General features: G+C 34.9%; 1 protein-coding gene across 4 annotated transcripts in view; it reads left to right on the top strand.

Annotated features, from left to right (window-relative positions):
* Positions 1 to 12,822, top strand: part of ATP9B (ATPase phospholipid transporting 9B (putative)) — a 172,258-nt gene that overhangs the window by 74,611 nt on the left and 84,825 nt on the right. For all 4 annotated transcript variants that reach the window (XM_074870554.1, XM_074870545.1, XM_074870536.1 and 1 more), the window contains 2 exons: positions 3,835 to 3,915; positions 12,341 to 12,416. In XM_074870554.1, coding sequence (XP_074726655.1) covers positions 3,835 to 3,915; positions 12,341 to 12,416 — 157 coding nt within the window. The remainder of the gene's footprint in view (positions 1 to 3,834; positions 3,916 to 12,340; positions 12,417 to 12,822) is intronic.

Below are 12,822 nucleotides of genomic sequence, written 5' to 3'. Positions count from 1 at the left end.
TAGCTTATGTGATCAACTAAATTTATTAACAGCAATGAGGTCACTTTAATTTTCAATAAATGGTGACTTGCTGATTTATATCAGAAGATCCATACAGCAGTAAACAATACCATTTACATTTAATTAGTTTTATTGAACCAAAGGCAATTTTATACGTAATGAACTACATGTTATGATTAAGAATGTATTTTAATGATCTTTAAGTAAGGTGAACAAATGTTGCCCTTGACCTAATAGAGGAGATTTTTCTATGTTATTGATAACTTTATGGTGAATTTTAAATTGTGAAATGCAAAAGAGAACATTTTCATTATTGTACCATCATCATTTCCTGACTTTCATTGTAGAAGGATGAAATGCATTGTTCTGAGTTATTTTCAAATATGAGACAAAAGTTTTTTAAAAATTTCATCTACTGTTGTATAAAAGCAACTTAATTTTTATTGCTTGAGATTCAAGTCCTTCATATAGTTTCTTTAATCTAGAACTGTTACAATCCCCCTACTCAATTCTTACTTCTTGAGTAAGAAAATAACTGAGGTGGTTTTTCCCCACTGTTTCCTAAAGGCAACATAATTTTAGATGCAGAATGCTGTTTCCATTGAACATATCAGTAGAACAATTTGGCTTCAGTGAACCCAGCAGTTCGATGCTTACAGTATGAAAAGAATTCTTTACTGAAGCTGAATTTCATGAAGATCAAGTCCCTCATTAGTTAAATCATTAATAAAAAGTAGTCTTTTTTTAAAAAAAGCATAATTAAAGCCTTTGTTTAAGGTAATTTCCCTTCTCCCTGCTTTTATGTAGGCGGAAGCAATGACATAACCTAACCAGGTAAATTTTTCTTGCTCAGCGAGCACAAGTTATGTTTACATGTAGTGTTGTGTACAAGTCCTGGTATCTCCTTGTTAAATTCACCATTGTGACTTCTTTCAAGACACTAAGATGAGAAATGCACAGCACCTACTACTGGGAAAGCAGCACTAGGTGAAGGAACATCTTTGTACTCTTACAGTAATGATTATTGTTAAATGCAGTTTGTACATAATCTGTCTTCTATAACTGTATCACTATTTGGATTTCCTTTTCTTTCCCTTGGTTTATAAAACTTCAACTACTGTATTTTATTGGCCTGAGAATGATGTCCTTCTGGAGTACAGAGCATTGGGCTACTGAAAAAAGTCCTTATCCCTTTTCTTTACCCTAAGAATTAAGAAGTACTTCAGAAAGCCACTGAGAACGTGTAATATGCTTGAATGTCTTTTCTTTCTGCTACTCATGAATAAAAAGCCAATGAACTACCATCCCAGATTTCTCTCAGAGCATAGGTTTTTCTTAATTTTTTTAGTTTTAGGAAAAAACATGCACTTTTTGAATACTCTGCTGGTTCTAGTTTGTGGCATTCCAGAGTAATGCCATAAACGTGTAGGGAATGTGCAGATCTCAGTTTTTTTAGAAAGATAAGTGAATTCATTTCAGAGTTGAAATTCAAAAAAGAAAAAAAAAGAAAACATGAAAGTCTAGGTGTCAAATCAGAAATACAAAAGGAGAGCTAAACATCAAAAAACCACCAAAAGAATGTGGTAGAAATGTTTACATTTACAATGTAACAAAGGAGAACATCACAGCAGCAGAAAACAGATTAGAAACCAGGAAAATACATTACTGTACAAATGCCAGTATACTTAAAGTGGATATTTCTGCTTCCTTTTATTCTAATGTTGCTTCCCACTAAGGCATTCTTTGAAAAGAGAGAAGTTCTTGGTTGACGCATTTCACTAGCAGTTCTTATTGTGTATATGAGTATGTGTGTGGTATTAGTTTTCTGCTGTGCTATCCACTACTGAGAGACTCTTTATTTTTCTTTGCATAATAAAGCACATAATAGCCTGGATTAGCTAAATTGTAGGTGATAACAGATTGGAAAGAAGTGAATGATGAAGATATAGGACACCACATGTGTATTGGTTTCATATGAATTATTTCTTGTGAACCTGATGAAAGTAGGTTGGAAGAACAAGGATGAAATGAATGAACTTCATGTGAAAGATTACAATAAATGGCTAATGGTTTAAGATAAAGATAATTTATGGGAGTTAATGTTCAGATTTGATTCATGTTTTCAAAAGCATATGAAATACAAAGTCTGTGTTTTTTCAAGGTATGAAGTAAAAGATTTCTTGTCTGCAGAATATAAATAGAAATATGAATTAATTATTTATAGAGCTACACATTTTTAAACTAAAGTCAAATGTGTTTGATAAATGTACAATAGATTTTAAAAAATTCATTTTGATCTGGAAAAGTGAAAAAATAATGATACTCAAAAAATCTGTAGCCGTTTTATCGGAGAAACAAAAGGATACAAATGTGTCATTTTAAGGTGTTAACAGGGATGGACAGTTGCGCCTTTAATTTTTGTAATGTTCAAATTATGTGATATTCAAATATAGTTATTTTTTCTTATATTCAAAATTATGAACAAAAAATAACGGCATGCCTTTTAAATAGCTACATTTATGCCAAGGTGTGGTTATATGTCTATGAAAGGCTATAAAATTAATTCTGCTTTTGAAGATAGCACATTCTAGCTAGCATGAACAAGGTATTGTAGCCATGTAATCTGTTCCCCAGAGATAGTGCTGATTAGCCTTTTGCAAGAGTCATCAAGTAATAAAGGATGGAGATAACCCAAATAGGTGCTACGTCCAGTGAGAAGGTAGACACTGTTGCACTTCATCAGAGGTTATGATTCTTAGATCGACTGAGTACCAAAGCACCTGCTCCTCTCCAAAGTAGAAATTGGATTGTGGATCCATGCATGAGTGGTCTACTTGTGTTGAAATCTCTTAGCTGCTGTTGGTCCTGACCATCTAAAAAGCTCCAAAAGGTTTGCTTTTATGGTGAGAAGTCAGCCCTTTTTTTTATCAGCTTTTTAACAATTAGTCTGTGCTATTTTTCCTGTGGGAGGTAGATGTTTCAGAACAATTACGTGATGAAATAATTGTCTCAGAATTTTAAGGTGATCCTCCCTGGGCCTCTAGGGACAGCTCTTTAAGATCTAACAATAATCAACTTTATTTTTTTTTTCCTTACCCTGTTTATACCATACCATCATCTATTTATAGAGCCTGCTACTGTAATATCTATCTCTTATTATTCTTAGTTTTAGGATAGTAATGTTCATGGTTTGTTTTAGGATAGGAATATTCATGGGTAGTTTGCTGTCATGAGTAGTATAGTACCATGTGTATTAGACCCTATTTTTTTCAGACTAGTTTAGTGTATCCCTCACTTTAGGCATTTGAATAATCCTGTTGATGTATCCAGGCTTCTTTGAAGCTGATGGGGTTTTCTTATGGAGATGTGCTTGAGCATTTAGGAGAACTTGAATCAATTCCATTTTTTCCTCTTGTGTTCAGTTGGATTTGTCCTTGCTGGACAAGTTATTTTGTTTCCAGTTTTGTTCAAAACAATAAAAACCCACTTTATTTTTAGAAGAACAAATGTATGGAAGATAATTTAAGATTATACTATTATAAATTAAAATGGAGCTGTTAAGAGAAAATAAATTAGATAAAATTTCTAACTTGTAAATGTAAAACAGTTTAGTGTTTGAACTGTCAACACATTCAGAATATCATCTCGGATCTGGTTCCTTTATAGCAAGATGTACTGAAAAACAGCATGTTTCTTAGTTGGGTAAAAATTTCATGAACTTAACTTGGGGGTGGTGGTGGTCATAAACTGGAATCTTTACCACTAAAAGGTTCTTCAATACAAAATATGTGATTAAAGTTTAAATAATAGCAAGTACATTAATCTGTTTTACAGGATCTCTTTTCAATCAATGCTTATGTTTATGCTCAGAAGCCACAGCTGGATATTCACAGTTTCGAGGGTACCTTCACGCGGGTAAGTAGTGTATGTAAATACAGTTCTACTTCTTTCTTCCATTTCTCAGTGTAAGTGAAACAATTTAGTGTTGAAGTTGTATCAGATCTTTCCTTAGTGTTACAGCAGTATTTTTTTATCATGTTCCTGCCATGGCAGTACTTCATACAAAAGTTATCCTGATAAATATGTATTGCAGAAAGCTAATACAAAAAGAATATCTGAAAAAAGCAAAATCTGAGAATTGGATATTTGTCGATAGACATCGCTATAATCTTCTTGTATGAAGCCAGTTGTGTAGTAGTAGATATTGTTTGTCTGCAGGCATCTAATGTATTGTTCATATATGACAAAAAAGCGGCAAGTTAAATATATTCAGAAGCCTGAGACAATGCAACTGCTAGTTTATGTGCCATAAAAATGTGCTTTAACAGCATTTGTCTTCAAGGGAAAGCTACTATTTCCAAAGTTATCTCAAAAAGTAAAATAAAACTAAAAGCTACTTATGGGGGCTTTATTAAATCTTTTTATCAGATACAATTATATTCAAAACTGAATGTGATAATAGCAATGCAATAATTTCTCTGACTTTTCCTGTTATTTTCAAAGAGTGGTCTGCTAAAGTTAACCCTTCAAAGCAGGCTGTCCTAATAAGTAATATTTTTTTTTATTTGCTTTACAGATTGTGGCATTATATTAGCAGATATAGTGATTGTTTATTTTAGTCAAACTCAGTAGACTCATTCCTCTTGATTGTTTCTAAAATAATTCGAGAGAATTAACTACTGTGGAGGTAGAGAAGGGTTTTTTACCCAAGTGACTCAAATTGGTAATAGATTTTGTTCAGTAATTGGAATTCCAGTTCACAATTCTAAGTACACTGATGAATGAGATATTGCAGTTGTTGGGTCTCAAAGACCCATTTATACCAGTTACGTAGTTCATGCTGCCTACAAAGTAAATGTCATTTGCCCACACCTTCTAAAGCTGTAAGCAACAATGTTTACTTAAACCTTGTATTGACCAATTTTCCAAATGAAACTTCTATTAACAGCTGTAAAATTCTTGTTATTCCTGTCCCAATGGCGAAGTGTATACTTTTCTAAATATTAATTGAACTCCTCAGAGCTTTTTTAACAACTCTGGTACATGTAATTGAGACATTGAGAAATCATCACTAAATATTTGCCCCCTGTTGTGGGTTCTGCTTGTACATGTATAAGAGCTGTATGATTCAAGCATCCCTGATATGTGTAAATACCACTGATGCATCCTGTGCTTTTAGGTTTACGTAGGTATTGTTTTGACTGCTTCAGTAGGAAGGGCAGTTGAAACTGAACTTGTATGTGCATGCATCGGAGGACAGTGCCCTCAGATTTGGTTCACAGTGCATCACTTTGTAGATATTTTCAGGAGTGGTTTTTTTTTTTAGTGGTGTACCTTCTGCATAGTGAAACATTTTAGGACACTTGTTTACTGATTTATCTTTCTACTTCTGCTGTGAGCCCTTTCTTCTTACACTAAATCAGTTTTTGCATCTAATTTCTATTTTATGTTAAAGTAAAAAAAATTACTGTGCTTAATGATGCTAATGCATACATTTTTCCCACTTAAGCATTGATGTTCAAAGAATTCTTGCAAGGGTAGGTTGACAGGGTAATAGCACATTGATTTTTCTTTTCTTTTTTTTCCCCCATTATGAAGACAGAGTACTAACAATGTAGAAGACAAACTTAGATAATTTCAAAAAGTGCATGACCATAAAACAAAACAGAAACTTAGGTGTATAGCTCTGGAGTTTTTATGAGGGAACAACTTCTCTTAAGCACTTCTATGAGAGAAATATATCTACAGCAAACCTGATAGCTGACAGAAGATACCTTTTGCAGTACACCTGCATAACCATGTCAGGAGGAGCTAAAGCTCTGCTGTACTCCATTGATGTCTGCCAGCTTTACATGAAGTCATTTTCCATTGTCCTCCATGGATTTGGGTGTGTTATATGCAGTCAGTGCATGAAAGTGAGAGTGTGTCCTTGCATGGGCATGCGGGAAGGATCATGTCTGGCCCTTAAATAATGGCATAAATTAATTCCTCTCCTCCTCTCCCCTCTTCTGGACATCTTACCAAGAAACAATAGATGAGCTAAATTAGTGTTCTGTGAAAATGCGTGAGTTTTATTTGTTCTCAGGGCATCATCCATGTCTTGGCTGAGCTTATTTTGAAATAGTGATGCACAGAAGAGAGATTTACACAGATGTAACTACCAGAGTTTCCCTTCTGTCTGATGCTCCTGTGTAGTCTTGATAAATTAGGAATCTAGTTCATCAATTCTGAAGAAACATGCGGAAAAACACATATCTGTAGAAAAAGAATAAAAGGTAGCCATACTGCTTAGCCCAGCTTTCACCAATTGTAGCCCAAAGAGTACTCTAGAGTATTACATTGGTGTGTACTGGCATGACCGGTATTATTTATATTTTGCTTACAGCTTCTGTGCAGAATCATGGAAATTATCTCTTCAGCTTTTGACCTTGGCTGTTTTTTGTTTAAATTTGTGTCCTTCTTCCACCATTCTTAAGAATCTTTTCCTTTAATTTCTTCTATATTGCAGCTCTGTGCTGTCACCTCAGTCTCTTCATATACTTTGGGAATATATCTAAATTTTATTTTTTTAGGTCCACTAGAAATCTCAGAGAACTGATTCCTTTGAGTTTAGTTTATTTGCTGTAATAAACCTTTTTTTTTTCTATGGTAGAGAACTATTTGGTATCATTTTCTCCAATATAGGATCTTGTCAGATGTTTAGAAAAAATACTTTGATGCAGAACCTGTTGCATGTAGCTGTTGATACATTGGAAGAATACATATCAAGATGTGAGCACTGAAAATTGTGTATTCAGTTATGAATAGAATCTTTGGCCTGGGGCTAATTCTACAGATGTTTTCTTGGACAAGTCTTGTATTTTAGTAGAGAGAATGTTGTATCATTCTTTTTTACTTCATATTTGCTGTTAGAAATTTACCTGTTTTGAAGCAGTGGTTGTGTTCACTTCAATCTGGCTTAATTTTGTGTTGCCACTGAAGGGAGTGGTATTCTGTTTTGCAGCTCGTTTTCGCTCACCTTCCTTGTGGCACTAACAGCTATACAGACAGCCAAACTGGGGAGCTAACATGTGCAGAACCTAATCTGACCCTGTCCAAAATACATAGGCCAGTAAAAGGAACATAGCAAGAATAATTAACTGTGGGATTGGGGTGGGGAAGGAATCTCTTTCAGTGATGCAACTAAACTGATGCATATTCTTCGACTTTCCTACAAAAGTTGGCGGGGGTGGTTGTGCTGCATCCTGCCAGGTAGGAATACTGCTAGAAAATGTCAAATGGAAGTGGTACACTGGTTCATTCAAGGATTAGGTATTTAGTCTCAAAGGCCTCTGTCCTTATTTGAAAATATTTCTCATAAATTGTAGCTTTGAAACCTTTTAAATGGCTGCTTGAAATTTGTCATGATCCTTGGTCAGCTGTATTATGAATTCAGGACTGAGAGGATATATTAGATTTTTATTTCACTACTCATTTGTTCCTTTTTCTCTGCACATACAAGAGCTACAGATTCATTTCCTAGAATGGGAACTGTGGACAGTTTAAACTTCTATGATCAATACTGCACATGACTTCAAAAACCCAGCCTGAATATGAAGCTTGAATGCAATACTGAACTGCACTATTCTGGTAATGAATTTAATTCAGAATTTAAAGACCAATAAACATACAGCTGCCAAATGAAATTCAACCCAGCAGACCTGAAGTGGAAACTTCATCAGCTGGACAAAGAAGCCCTTGTATGTCAAATTTCTGCTACTAGAGTGAGTGATGGATTTCATTTACCCCAAAACATATATTGTTCTGTTAGTTGTGGGAGCATCAGAAGATTTGCAGAACCATTTCTCCTTACCACATTCCCAGTCTTGTTAGGAATTGGAGTCCTTGTCCTTTCCCTGCTTCATCTATGCCTACCATCTATCCAAAAGTAGAAAAAAAAATGTGAAACAGCTAAACTCGTAACCTGTAAATTACTTATTTTTCATTTGAGTAATTTATGACAAATGAAAAATAAGGTTAAGTCATCATCTCTTTGGGTATGGAAGTGGTATTTGATAAACCGAATGAACTGTAGAAAGGTGGAAATGTTAGATGAGGACGTAAGGACATGAAAGGATCATAATGAAATGAGCAGAGCTAACTGATTGGCCAAACCGTTCTGTTGATGAGCATAGCATGAGTGGAAAGAGATATAGCTCATTAGATGTTTTCCTATTTTGAATGACCTAAAAGGAGGCATTTCCCTAAGTCTTGTTTGTAGCAACTAGACATTGGATAAGTGACTTTTTCCTGGCTGTGTTGTCAGCTCCCCATAATCACTGCAAGGCTTTTGGTTTCTTCTTGTAGCATGGAATAATTCACTGTCTTAAAATCTGCTAACTAAAGAATAAACTAAGGCAGAAAAAAGACTTTCCTAGCTTAGTATCCTATTCCTGACAATAGCCAGAAGCAGACTGCTGGGAAAGAGAGTAAGACTAGAGCAAGGAGATGGTAATGCCTCCTCAGAAGATTCTTCTGTCTCTTAACAACTTGTAATGTCGGAACTTCCTGAGTCAGAGCTGGTTTCTGTAAATCACCTGCAGTGAATTTTCCTTCCTTAAACTTACCCAGTCCCCTGTTGAACTTATGTAACCTTTTAGGATGCAAATAGGAAGAAGTTGTACAGGTTAATTAAATATTTTTATGAAGAGCAATTGCCTGTTGTTTTAATCTTTCTGGCTTTATGACTTCTTTCTTCTTTGGTAAGAGAGCAGTGTTTATCCTCCTTTTCTAGGTGCCCATTTCATAGATATCTGTCGTGTTCTTAATTAGAGTTCAGGTTTATTTAGTCATATCTAGTATGGAAGCTATGTGGAAACTACATTGACCACCCTTGTTGCCCTTTTTGAACATTTTCCAGTTCTTTTTATTTCCTGCTTGGAATAAGGGGAGGGGAGGGATTTAGAACTACATGCTTAAGACTTGGGCAAACCATGGATTTCTTTGTAGTAGCATGATCTGTTGCTCTGTTTTTCTCTCCTACTGATTCTAAGCATTTAGCTTGTTTTTGACTATTAAGTTTTGGTAGATTTGTAATAATCCCAACATTTGTTTTCTGAGTAGCCATGACAATTTCTGAGTAGTTCTGAGCATCTCAGCTCACTGTTTTGAATTTGGGGTGTTTTCTTCCTTTGTGTGCATTGCTTTACATTTCACTTTATGGAATTTCATCTGTCCACTTTTTCATAGGATATATCAACGTACAATATTACCCCACTATTAAATCATAAGCCCTTTTTCTATAGCTATTTTGTTCTGAAGTCTTACTTTAGTCTTACCTAAAGTTACAATTATAAAGGTATGCAAATATATAGTACTGAACATTTCTTTGAATCCTACAGCTTTTCTGTATCTCTGATTCTGTACATTAATTCTGTGCTAATGGCCAGTTAAAACATAATGCACCTGTCAAGATTCAAATTCTTTCTTCATGATGGAATTCAACATAATGCAAAAATGACTACTTCAGTATGATTGCAGTTTTAGTAAGTGGTAGATGGGAAATGATCTCTTTCAGTGTTTGGGGGGAGCTGTTTGGAGTCCCACTGTGGACAAACAGGTATTCTGTATGGAACTTCTGAGGGCAAAATACAAAAACTTTTTCATTTATTGAGATGAAATTCATCACAAGTATGGTATTCACATCTGTGTCGTGTCACTGTATTTTGATGATTATAAAAGACTGACCCATTCATTTCCATGAGGTTGCAGTGTTTGTCTGAAATATGGGATCTTTGTAGTCAGATCTCTGTTAGCGTGCATCATCCTATTATATGCCTGCTGGGAACTCCTCTGACAAACCCCAGCATGATTTGCTCTTTGAGGTATAGTAGTGAGTTCTTATAAAAGCATTTTCCTGTGCACCTATACATTGTTTTCAGTTGACGTAGTGATGCAGTGAGAAACTCCACAAATTTCTTGTTCAGAATACTTGAGCAGAATTTCCTTCTTTTTTTTTTTTTTTTTGCAATGTATGATGGTAGATAGAATTGTAAACATCAAGCAAGTTGAAACAGTTTGAACTATGCAGAATAGTTTGTGGATGACAAAACAAAAAGTAATAAATGTTAGCATGTGTGTTGCTGACTGAGAACAATCTGTGCGTCATGGCAAGTTGTGTGAAATTAAGATTCCTGTTTGGTGCCAGGCCCACCGTTTGGGTTGAAGGTGGCAGTCTTCCACTCTTGTCACAAATCATCAGTGTCTGTATGGAAGTCTGAAAGAATTTCAGGAGATTTGCCCTGTTAGATTCAACAATTTTTGAAAAGCACATGATAGGAATGAAAAATTCAATATCAGTTTTCAGCTCACGTACGGCCAGTTTGTGTACTAGCCTTGAAACAGATTCTGAAGCCTCTAAAGTTCCATATGGAAACTTACCGCTGGACGTGGTCATGTTTTAACATTACAGGTATAGATGGCAATCTCTCCACCCACTGCCATGCACCAAACAGCTGCAGTTAGTATTTTGACTATATTACTAGCACCTTCCTCTGGAAAAACTGGTATTCTTGGATAATTTCTGCTTAGACGTATATGTCCATACACTGCTTAATTAGGCTTTCAGGAGGGTGAAATAATCACAGAATCCAAATAACCCAGAAACAATTGTAAACCGAACCAAGTAACCAAGCATTATGAAGTTAAGGGAAAATTATCCAAAAATTTAGGCTGTGGATGAACCCTATCAAAGGCAGTCATCTCAGAAATAAGCTACCGAGTGTTACAACGATGATTGATAATTGCCACAAATTATATTTTCTTGAGCTAGATCAGAATACTCTTCTTGCATTTAATGTTTCAGTGATCAAGACTTCATGTGTTGCTAATACTACCAATAATTTTGAATATCACTATAGCTGCTGATCCTGTTTTACCTTCAGAGATATATTTTCAGTACTCTACACCTGAGTATTCCTTGGCCTATCAATATGAAGTACTTCTCTTATATAGCAATATTTTGGAATTCACTACTTCGGTTCTTTGTACTCCCCAGTTACTGACAATTCATACATGTTGTCATGTTACTCCATTAAAGTGGGCTTGTTGTTGCTGTTGTCTCACGCCTAATGTATTTTAATTGTTAGGAGTATGGGAAATAACTCTTGCAGTATTAATTCCTTAGGTAAGAATCAAAAAATATTTCTTCTTTTTCTTAATGAAAGACTAATCTTAGAACATTGATGATTCTTGGCAGAATTTTTATTTCTTGCTATGTCTTCAAAACTTCTGGTTTTCTTCTAGCTAATTCCATATCCTCCCTCTCTTCTCCTCTATTTTTGACAGAATGGTTCTCTATGCCTTTTAAACAATGAGTTTGCTGCAATTAAGAGAATAAGAGCTATAGTTTCCTTGCTATGTAGGGATCTTTTGAAGTACACACAAAAATCTGTTTTAGGAACAGATTTCTAAGCAGCTCATCCTGTACTTGGTTGTTTCAAAATAGAGATGAAAAATGGACATAGGTTTTGATTACTGACATTATGTAGAATTTATTGTGTACTTTGTCATATCAGTGGTCCCCCTTTTCTTGAAAAATGTTTAGCACAATCTGTGATTAGATCAAGTACTTGATTATCCTACCTCCTAAAGTTTCCTTTACTTGTAAACAGCACATTTCACAGCTGCTAATGAGTAACAAATCTGTACATGCTCCAAATTGATTATGAGATATTAAATCTGTTTACAATCTGTGGACCATTATTGCTTGGGAGGAGAGAGGGGAGGAGGAAAAGGAAAGTTTAAAATAATCACGGAAGAATTTCCTATTGAAAGTATTTTCCCATTGGATATGTATTTTGTAAGTATGTGGTAAGACAACACAAGTGTGCATTACTTTTTAAAAGTATAAATATTCTTTCGTGAAGTTGATACGATATTGCTTGAGTTGCAAAATGATAATGACCTTAAGTTACTGTATGAATGATAGATGATTTAAGTTGTCATAGAGAACAGGGTATTAATTTTTGGTGGTTAGTGTTCATAACTCGCTTTAACTGCTTGGTAAACTGCAGTTTGATACATCTGAGGAAAAGAATATGTTCCTTTTAAAACACTATTGACTTTAGCTCTTTGAATATAATTGGGTTTAAGTAATATGAACTTCAATCAGTATTCACTTTTTGTGAAGTTTTTTGTGTGTGTATACAGAAAATAAAGTATGTGCAATGAATACACTATTATACAGTGATTGATACAAGGGCGCAGACGTCCTGTGCAAGTTATTCACATGGTTTAGCATTGTTATTAACTGAGTATTTGTAATGCTGATTTACTTATTAGCTGTTCATATTTTTAACAGGAAGACAGTGATCCAACAGTTCATGAAAGCCTAAGCATAGAAAATACGTTATGGGCAAGCACTGTTGTTGCTTCAGGTAAGCGTTGCAATAGCAAAGCTGATGATGTATCTGAAAACTTACGTGGAAGCCTATCTTTGTTTTTACAATGTCAAATATTAATGGCTTTTGAAAATCTTTTTGTCTTCTAGGCTATTAATCTCTTGCTTCTCTGTCTGCCTTCCCATTGGTTTCATCGTGCTACTCACAGTATTTTCATAGCTTTTTAATCCTCCTTAATATTTTTTACTTAAATTTTGCTGTTTCAGTAGTGCTGTCTCTTGTAGCCCACTAAGGTCACTGACCTTTTTGTTTTAATTAAAACTTCAGGTTGTAAAGCGCTCTATTCAGCTCACTGTGAATAGGGTTCTGCTGAAAATCAAGGGTGATTTTGCATTTCATTAGGAGTTTTATGTATACTCTGTGCTGTGGGTAAAGTTTGCTT

Source organism: Strix uralensis, chromosome 1 (genome assembly GCF_047716275.1).
Source record: "Strix uralensis isolate ZFMK-TIS-50842 chromosome 1, bStrUra1, whole genome shotgun sequence".
In the NCBI taxonomy this organism is placed as follows: Eukaryota; Metazoa; Chordata; class Aves; order Strigiformes; family Strigidae; genus Strix; species Strix uralensis.
Note: the sequence above shows the minus strand (reverse complement) of the source record. Positions and strands in the feature narration are given on the sequence as shown.